This window comes from Hibiscus syriacus, unplaced genomic scaffold (assembly GCF_006381635.1).
Source record: "Hibiscus syriacus cultivar Baekdansim isolate YM2019G1 unplaced genomic scaffold, ASM638163v2 tig00110458_pilon, whole genome shotgun sequence".
Classification (NCBI taxonomy): Eukaryota; Viridiplantae; Streptophyta; class Magnoliopsida; order Malvales; family Malvaceae; genus Hibiscus; species Hibiscus syriacus.
The window spans coordinates 2,335,044-2,345,948 of record NW_024062745.1 but is presented as its reverse complement, the minus strand read 5'-3'; the positions used below and the strand labels follow the sequence as shown (position 1 = coordinate 2,345,948).

Here is a 10,905-nt window from a genome sequence, read left to right as displayed (position 1 = left end):
GGTGTTTTACAATATATGCCTTACCCATGAATCTTCAACTAAAACTGTCATTAAAAAAGTTAACTTATGAAACTCTAATATTACGTGTTGCAAATAAATTGAATTTAGAGCCCCTAAGTGGAGTTAGGCTATCTTATCAGCGAAATGGTAAAGTTTATTTGTTAACCGACAATGAAGATGTTGAATGATTCATTGCTTACATTAGTGTTTCAAGTGATGATGTTACATTGTATGTTGTTGAACCTAGAAGTAGTGAAGTTGGGTCAGTAGCGGGTAGTAATCAACTAAGTTTTTGAACCTCAGTTTATGGTGCTCAAAATTTAATGGTTCCACCACAATTTCATCACCAAGCAAATATTGTTTCACCACATTTCCAATATCAAACACAATCTCAAAACCCACAACCTTTCCCTAATCCAAATCTCAAACAACTTTCAGCACCAAATTCCGGTTTTCGTATTGACCAGTTAGACGATGATGAGCCAACAGAAAAAATTGTGAGTACTAGTCAGTATTCGAAATTTGATCTTGGTAAATACCCGGACTTTGATCTTGGTCAATACTCGGATTTTGATGATTTTTCAGAAGAAGAAACAGACCCTGCGTGTAATGATTTTGATATTGGTCAATACCCAAATTTTGATGATGAAACAGTCGTTGCCGAGGAAGATGTTGTTGATGATAATGAGGAGGAAGTTACGACTGTAAATGAACATGTTGAACATCCATTCTGTAATTCATATAACACTGAAGAAGAAGAAGAAGAAGAAGAAATCCCCAAAGAAAAGTCCCCGAAGAAATGCCACGGGAGTATAACTGGAATATGCCAGAATTACTTCAGATACCGGAATAAGAGTTGGTAAAGATAGCAGTTGATTGTTACACAAAAATTATTCGTATCAAGAAAGATGATTGTTTTGATACAAAGGAAGACTTGAAGATAGCTTTGTATACGAAATGTGTAGAAGATGGCTATCAACTAAAAGTTAACAAATCAAGCAAAGATCGTTTCGAAACAAGGTGTATGATTGACAAAAACTGTACGTGGCGTATGATTGCAAAGAGGATAAAAGATTGCGAAATGTTTCAAGTTAGGACTTTTATTGATAAACATACATGTTCAAGAACCCAAGTTTTTCCTCACCATAGACAGGCAAACAAAAAGGTGTTGGGTGGTTTTCTGGCTGAGTTAATGTTTTTAATGGCATGGTATATCGGGGACATGAAATTATGACTGACATGAATGCTCGGTTCAAGATTAGTATCTCATATTCTCAAGCTTGGAGAGCCAAATATTATGCCTTGGAATTGTTGAGGGGGTCGCCAGAAGCATCGTTTGCCCAACTGCCGGCTTATTGTCACAATTTAAAGCTGAAAAATCCTGGGTCGGTAACTCATATCAAAACAGATAGAGATGGACTCTTTGAGTTGCTGTTTATCGCCATTGGTGCTGTGGTTAGTAAATCAATATAATTTTGTTGACTCGTTTTTGTTAGTTACATGCATTTCACATTTAAATGATTATATTTCTTGTGTATATGATTTTGTAGATTTGTTCGTTTATTAATTGCATGCGCCCAGTTATTATAGTTGACGGAGCACATTTAAAAGGTCGATACCTTGGAGTAAACTTATTAGCAGTAGCCATGGATGCTAACAATGGGATACTGCCAATAGCTTACGGGGTTGGCAAATCTGAAACCTCTGATTCATGGACATGGTTTATGGGGCATCTTAGGGATTGCATAGGTCCTATTAGCAATCTGGCAATCATATCCGATAGGGCAAACTCAATTGGCAACGCTGTTAGAAGGTGTTTCCCATATGCTTTTCATGGACTTTGTGGTGTTCATTTGTATAGAAATCTAAAATCAAGGTCTGCTGGTATAAAAAATCACAAATGGACATATTGGAAGGCTGTAAAAGCTTATCGGGAAGTGGATTTTAATAAGCATATAAACTGTTTAAGACGTGTTTTGCCTCAGTGTGCTCAAACACTAGAAGATGTCGGGTTTGAAATATGGTCAAGAGTACATCAACTTGGAGCAAGATATGGTTTCATGACGTCTAATAGTGCAGAATCAATCAACGCTCTAAGTCGTCATTCCCAGAAATTACCCATTACTATGTTAATGGAGTTTTTTCGAGCCTCTATTCAACAGCGGTACTACAAGAAAAGAAACCATGCAGGTATTATTTCTTTAAATTTGTAACTTATCATATATTTTACTAAGTATTATTTATTTAAATTTACAGGAACATTGGAACATCGTGTTACACCATGGACAGAAAAAAAGATAACGAAACGTGTTGTGAAGTCAACGTCATGGAGAGTTGAACCATGTTCAAACACTTTGTTTGAAGTACTGGATAATAACTTAAATGGGCTTGTCGATCTAAATGCAAAGACGTGTAGTTGTATGAAATGGCAAACATCTGGTTATCCGTGTGGCCATGTTATAAAAGTTTCTCTTCATCTAAACCAAGATGATTCAAGCGCATACGCTATGGATTGCTACACTACAGAAGTATATCGACAGACTTATGGCGAGATTGTCTACCCTATTCCACATCCTTCTGAGTGGGACATACCATATGACTTACAAACAGTTTTGCCACCAGCCATGGACAGAAGGCTACCTGGCCGACCAAAAAGTCACGATCGTATACCGTCTAAGGGTGAAGAGAAGAAGAGATCGACATGTAGTCGGTGCAAGGAAAGTGGTCATACAAGGTTGACATGTGGATCACCAGTGCCATCACAATCATCTTTTCCTCTACCAAAATATGGATCCTCATCAAAATCCCAATCACAACCGGCTTCACCTTTTGGGACTGTTAACTTAGGTGAATTTTAAATGCAAACATTGTATTATGTGTATATTATGTGTGAACTTTTAACATTTTCAGTTAGGCATGTATTAGTAACTTGAGTTTGAACATTGCTATGATATGTTCAGTTGTTATCACTTATTAGACATTCATTTGACTATCGCAACGCGGAAATCGCAACGTGAATATGACTATCGCAACGCGGAATTGACTATCGTAACACGGAAATGACTATCGCAATGAGAGAATCGCAATGCGAAATGAAAATCGCAATGCGAAATGAAAATCGCAACGAGTGAATCGCAATGCGAAAATGAAAATCGCAACGCGAAATTAGTTTCGCGTTGCGATTTTCATTTTCGCATTGCGATTCACTCGTTGCGATTTTCATTTCGCATTGTGATTCTCTCGTTGCGATTTTCATTTCGCATTGCGATTCTCTCTTTGCGATAGTCATTTCCGCGTTGCGATAGTCTGTTTTGCATTTAACATAATGCAGATTGAAATCAACAAATCAACTATTACATTTCAATCAATTAAACAAGCACAAATATTATGTGCACATCAATTAAACAAATCAACATTTACAAATCATCTTTTACAAATCAATTAAACAATCAAAAAATAATAATGAAATCAACTTTTGCACCCATACATCTATTTCACGCAGCTCACTTCAGGATTAACCTGCAGAAACCAAACATTGAATCAACAACACTTTCTACACATCTAAAACCTACAAACAGCAAATTATTGAATTCTAGCTACTTAACCAAACATTTTCAAACCAAAAAGAGTATATATGTTTAACAACACTTGCATTTGACTTAAAAATTGTTTATGGACACTTTCATAACGCGGATGTAGGTAGGCAGCGTCTCGCATATATCACTCTAGCCATAAAATGCCGAAACCACAAGCCTATTGCACCTCTATCTCTATCGGTGGGAGGTAGAAAATGTGTACTTCCTGTCGTCAAACGCTCCAAGCACATGCATACGAGAGGACCACAATCCCCTCTGGCTTCCTTCGTTTGTTGTGGCGCGGTCTCGTCTCTGATAACTATAACATTGAACTTCTTTGGCTTCTTGTTTTCAGACTTAGTCCAATAATTAATTGCATCCAAGAATTTAGCCAAATGAGAGCTCCATCCCTTAATAATATATCTCAAATCAGACAATGATATGTAATTTATCATGTTGTCATATACTATTGTCTTTATGGATGGGAGCTGAAGCTCGACGAGAAGCCAATGAGTACGGTCCAAAACAGGGATAAACACCTGCATCGAAATGTAATAATTCAAATTGCGCACTTATTTATGAACACCTTTAAAATATTTAAACAAATATACTAACCTTATCGACCTCCCACAATGCAGGATAAAGTTTAGCTTGTCCATTAGCCAACACATATGATTCCTATCGTTGATTCTTCAAGTGAACTACGTGAAAAGACGTCGGCATAATTGTATATCGCGTTTTTTTTATATTTTTCTTCAATTTCCTTACAATTAGAAGACGTGTCACCCATGCATCAATATGCTGTTTTACAAAAAAAGACATATATTAGTGAATTACATAAATTTTAAAAAAATTAATCAAACTGAAATATAAGAAGAAATATAAGACTTACCCCCCATCAAAATAGCCGTTGTCTTCAACCCCTAATAATACACCCCCACCAAGACCGTTCAATCAACAAATGCATATCATCGTTGAGTTTGTATATGTCAGCGTAATACCCTTGGCTCCGCTCATGTAGATAAAAATCAACTGCGGTCTTAGCCCAAAGGGTATTATCCAGAATTGTTTCTGGTAGCTGTTTCCTCTCCGCTTCATCTGCCGGAATGGTACTGGCCGGTAACTTATACGAAAGCCAACAGTCATCCATCATGTCCGGCACGTGAGGGGGCTTCTCAATAATTCGATATATTACGCCGTGTGAATCGGGCTCTAGAATGTTGGGAGGGACCTCTTCAACGATGACAGTGGCCTCTTGAACGGTGGGAGGGGACTCTTGAGGGATGATAGGGGCCTCTTGAACGATAGGGGAGGCCTCTTGAACGATAGGGGAGGCCTCTTGAACGATGACAGGTGAGTCGGGCTTTTTCTTACGGATTCTTCGCACTATTGGGGTGAACGGAGACGTAATGGCACGTACACGCCGTCTGAAGCGTGAACTCCGTCTTGCAAGAAAAACCCGACATAGAGCATCCACCTTAGCGGGCCGCTAAAAATAAATTAATACATAAATCAGTAAATAAACAGACATGATATTAAGCAGTGAAAACAAAGACAAATATATTTCAAACTTACACGGTATTCACCCAAGTCATTATTATATCATTGTTCACAAAATGCATCAGATAACATTCCAGAAGTAAGCATTTATATAAACATTTAAAAGGACAACATATAGGTTTAGTGCAGGTTTAATGACAACATAAAGAGTAGTAGTTTATTCTTGAAACTTAAATTTTCAACACTGTGAAGTTAGTATTTGTCTTTTGGTTGAAGTAATGCGATTCATTCAAGTTTCAATTTGCAGAAGAATAATAGAATTTGAAACTTAAAATCGCAACGCGAAAATGACTATCGCAACGCGAAAATGACTATCGCAACGAGAGAATCGCAATGCGAAATGAAAATCGCAACAATAAAATCGCAACGCGAAAATGACTATCGCAATGCGAATTTGACTATCACAACGAGAGAATCGCAATGCGATTTTCATTTCGCATTGCGATTCTTTCGTTGCGATAGTCATTTTCGCATTGCGATTCTCTCGTTGCGATAGTCATTTTCGTGTTGCGATAGTCATTTTCGCATTGCGATAGTAAACTATTCTTCTTCTGCAAATTGAAACTTGAATGGATTGCATTACTTCAACCAAAAGACAACCAAAAACAAATACTAACTTCACAGGGTTAAAGAATAAACAGTTAAACAGTATTGGCAGCAACCGAATGAATTAACTAAGCAATCTAAGTGAAATTACGAGTAAATTTATCATCAAGTTAAATATGAAAAATATTAAACTTACCTCGTTGCGTAGAGTATGAACCTCGTTCTGCAACGATGCTACAATCTCACGTAGAGCTGCTACCTCACCACGTAAAGTAGACACCTCAACACGCCATGCACCATTGTCATCGCGTAAAGTACCGACCTCCTCACGCAAGGCATTGACCTCATTACGTAACTCCCCTAACTCATCCCGTGGAGGTGGAGGTAGAGAACAGGGAGATAAACGTCGTGGCATCTTTGCCGGTCGCCTATTATGAGGTGATGGTGGAGAAGAGGCTCGATGATGTGACAGAATAGGTGATGACTCTCGTTGTAAAGGTGTATATTCGGGTCGATCAGGTGATGGCTCTGGGTGAGGTGATGGCTCTCGAAGTGGTGGCTGCTCATCATCCGTGCCATCAAAAAAAAGCTTACTAGCTTGCCACCAATCAGTGGCAAGCTCAGCTTCCGTGGGTGTCAGCCTCTGTAATGGAGTGTTGGCCTCCTAACAATATAAAAGCTCAAACAAAGTTAAGTGTGTACTAGTAATAACTTGTTTATAAACATATGGTAGTATTTGTGTTAACTTACATTATTTATTGTAGTATACGGTAGTAAATCTTCCCATTGTTGCAAGGACCGTTTCCTCTTCCAGGAAATAGCCCTAGGAATATCATTAGAAGTTTTTAATGCATATGTCTGCATGGCGGGAAAGGCCTCAAATATCCAAATCTACAAACAATATAATAAAAAACATTAGTAATTGTTAAAGAATTAATTATAATTTTAGAAACATTATATAAAAATTATTACCTTAAAGGCCCAAATAAAGCCTGACAAAGTGTATTTGGAACCATCGCCACGCAAACTTTTCCGATCATTAAAGGCAGACGACAACTTATTCCATGTAGCTCTCCATAGATACGAACCCCATGAAAACAGGTTCCATGCATTTAGGTCCTCTACCAATTTAATTAGATCATTAGGAATAGGTTGCCGGGCCTCTCTGCCTGAAAAGCCAGCTTGCAAAAGTATTAGAAGGCATACTCGGACAACATCGACGTCATCCATCCGAGTAAAACCATCTTTCTTATTCAATAATCTTGTCAAGTCTTCCACGTGTAAATTCGACTTCTCCGTTGACAGCTCAGGAAAAACCCAGGAAAACCATGATAGGCGGGTAATATATCTAGTTTACCGATCTACATCATCGTGTCCGAAGCGTAGACCGGTGATTAAGCAAAACTCCTCCCGCCCAAAACACGTATACGCCGGTGGAAAATCAAACCATATCTCTTCATCACGACGTTGTATAGTCTCTGGTAGATCGCTAGTCATGGTTTGAAGAAACAGATGGGTCAACATAGCATCTCCACCCGGATGTTGTACTTTCAGCCATGGCCCGAAGCAAGTATCCTTAAATATTTTTCTTTGTGCAGGTGAAAGCTTCGACGCAATTGTTTTGGCCAGACTTACTTTATTTCTTAAGGTCAATTGAGCCGAATAAAAGTTCTGAAAAACAATAAACATACCAATTTAGATATACCAAAAACTACACTGTGAAGATATGAACAATAAATATAAAGAGTAGTAGTTTATTCTTCAAACTTAAATTTGCAACACTGTGAATTTAGTATTTGTTTTTTGGTTGAAGTAATGCAATTTATTCAAGTTTCAATTTGCAGAAGAAGAATAGTTTCTGAAAATTTAAATCGCAACACGAAAATGAAAATCGCAACACGAAAATAACTATCGCAATGCGATTTGACTATCGTAACGCAAGAATCGCAACGCGAAATGAAAATCGCAACGACAGAATCGCATTGCGATAGTCATTCTCGGTTTCAAATACTAAAATTGAAAGAAACTTGAATGGATTGCATTACTTCAACCAAAAGATAAAACAAAGACAAATACTAACTTCACAGGGTTAAAGACTAAATAGTTTAGCAGTATTGGCAGCAATCGAATGAATATAATAAGCAATCTAAGTGAAATGGTTAATCTATTATTGAAAACACCAGTAAACTTATCATCAATTTCAATATAAAAACCTAATAATAATGCAAAAATTTCAAAATAAAAATAATTAAAAAACTAACCCTCGGTGGTTGATTTGGTTGATTTTCCATTTCTGATCGTGAATGATTTCGCCGGAGATGGAGACTGATATCGTCGTGGGGACTGATTTCGTCGGAGATGGGGACGGATGTCGCCTTAGAGAGTGAGAGATGGAGATGAGACTGAGTTGTGATTTAGGGTTTCAGGTTATGAGTTGCGATTACGGGATATACTGTGGACGGTTCAGTGTTCCGAGATATTAATATATTCGTGTTTGGAATTTGAAAAAAAAAATACGCGTTAATATGAATGGCGTTATGTAAATCGCATTGTGATAGTCAGATTGGCATTGCGATAGTCAGATTCGCATTGCGATTTACGTAATCGCATTGCGATTTTCCAAATTCGCGTTGCAATTTACGTATTCGCATTGCGAATTAGGAAAATCGCAACGCGAATTTGGGAAATCGCAATGCGATAGTCAGAATCGCGTTGCGAATCTGAAAACTGATTTGCGATACCGGAGATCGCGTTGCGAATTATCGATCGCATTGCGATTTAGTTGGTCATTTTGGCAAATCCAAAAAAAGTTGGTTAAAATCGTATATTATAATTTGATAAGTTAAACCTAAGATCATGAGACGTAACGAGATATTCATCTCGTCCTTTAATTATTCAATAGAAGTTTAAGTATAGATGGACTTTAGTTATCATCTAAAAATTTTAAATTATCATATATTTTAAATATTTTCTTTATACTTTTTATTTGTATTGTATTTTCGTCACTTAAAATTTTATAAATTTATCACCCTTAAAATTTAGAAGTTTATCCCTTGAAATAAAACTAAACGTGTCCTTGAGTTGAAGTTAAATTTTTTTATTATATTTTGTCTTTTATTGTATCGTATTAAAACTATTATATTTATTGATTTATGAAGGATTATACGGCCGGGGATTATACGGCCGGGGATTATACGGCCGGGGGGGGCTATATATATAAGAGGGTTACATTGGCCGGAAAATAAGCCAACATTGATTGAATGAATTAGTCTTTGAAGAAAAATGAAAATGCAGAGGACAGCTTTGACCAGGAGGAGCTTCAAGCTAGCAGCGGCTGCGAGGAGGAAATGCAGAACATCGAGCAAAGGCAATCCGAATAAGGCAACGACTGTTAATACCGCAATTACTATAATAGATGTACGTAGTAACTGACGTATGATTTTATGAACCGACTGTTAATTAATTTATGAATTGTTAGATTCTTATGATGAAAGAACATTTATTTGGCAGAAAAAAAGATCGAGAAGTATAAAATCACTTATCAGAAGGTTGAGATTGGAGATGAAAGAGAGAGATGAAGAGCAAAGAAAGATAAAAGAAGGGCAAAGGCAAGTAAAAGAGAGATCGGAAGCCATTGAAGTAGAATGTGAGGAACTCCGGAAGGAGGCTCTCCTCATAACACAACAAAGTGCGAGCACCCAAATGCGCCTCGCACTCATGTTTCAGATACTGAAAGCAAGGGAGAACCTGGAGTTCGACAAGGCAGCCATATGCAGCCTTGCTCTTCGGTACGATCCCCTTCGTAGTCCCTTTCAAATACCATGTTTCTGTTTCGGAATTTTTGATATCGTGTTCGTTTGCATTTCTATCTTCTTGCAGTGGATTGGTCGAGAGAGAAAATCAACGAAGGAAGCTTTAAGGATCGGCTTGTGGGGTTTGACCCTAGTCCATTGCTTCATGTTCGATCATCGTTCACGAATCGACTTCCATGAAAAAATGGGGTCTTAAACATTTGAATGGGGATTGTTAATCCTTAATTAATGAAGAAGTAATGGATTGGATCATAATTTAATGTGTGCGGGGCTTAATATTGCAACTTAATAAATGGGAGTAAACTTCCATATTCAAGTTAGATTTGTATTTTCTGTTTGTTTTACATTGCCAATGTATGGATTGAGAATGTCTATGATAATAAGTTTATATTCTAAGATTCTTAACTATTAACTTTGCAAATGCACTTTTACTATTCACCATGAAAACCTGCTTTTACAAAACCCAATCCTGCCTTTTATAGGCAATGATTCACACCCAAAACTACCTTCCAGCTGGCAACACTCTCCGTAACAAACTCCAACAAATTCTTTACGCAAAGTTTACTCTAACATGCACCCTACTTGGGAAAAATTCAAGAACCAAGTCTGCCAACAACATTAAGCTTTTGACGGAAAACAGGAAATTAAGACATAGAGAGAGGCTTGGTAAAACCATCTCTGCTAATTGAAACTTACTAGGAACATAATTAACACTAACCACCCCAGTTGCAACTTTCTCCCGAACAAAATGAACATCAAGCTCAATGTGTTTCGAAAGAGCATGAAAAACAAGATTTGTACTCATAGCTATAGCACTCGTGCTATCACTCCAAACAGTAGGAGCTTTAACACATTCAATACCCATATCACCAAGCAACGTCTGCAACCACATCAACTCAGACACCACATCTGCAATTCCATGATACTCAGCCTCAGTCGTAGAGCGAGAAACAAACCGTTGCTTCCGAGAACACCAAGAAACCAAATTGTCACCAAGGTATACACAATAATTAGAAACTGATCGTCGATCATCCGAATTATTTGCCCAATCCGCATCGGAGAAAGCACAAATAGCAACATTACCTACAGAAGCACGAAACAACAAACCAAAGTCTATTCGTACCACTCAAATAACGTAAAATACGTTTCACCGCTAACCAATATAATTCACATGGTTGATGCATGTATTGAGCAGCACAACCAACACTGAATGAAATATCTAGTATGACTAAGGTACAATAGAATACCCACCACACTACGATATTGTTGAAGATCATCAAGAGGTCGACCACCATCACACGAGAGTTTAGGTGTGGACAACACGAGAGTAGGGGGAAATTTCGATTCACCCATATTTGCACATCCAAAAACTCATGAATATATTTGCGTTAACTCAACAGTAAAGTACCATC

The 10,905-nt window shown here is 37.6% G+C and overlaps 1 protein-coding gene across 1 annotated transcript; it reads left to right on the top strand.

The window, feature by feature from the left end:
* The first annotated feature begins 8,937 nt into the window (after positions 1-8,937).
* Positions 8,938-9,777, top strand: LOC120126395. Its single transcript, XM_039144604.1, has 3 exons — positions 8,938-9,098; positions 9,192-9,469; positions 9,561-9,777. The coding sequence occupies exons 1-3, from the start codon at positions 8,964-8,966 to the stop codon at positions 9,598-9,600; spliced, it is 453 nt and encodes a 150-aa protein (XP_039000535.1). The 5' UTR covers positions 8,938-8,963; the 3' UTR covers positions 9,601-9,777.
* The last annotated feature ends 1,128 nt before the right edge of the window (positions 9,778-10,905 follow it).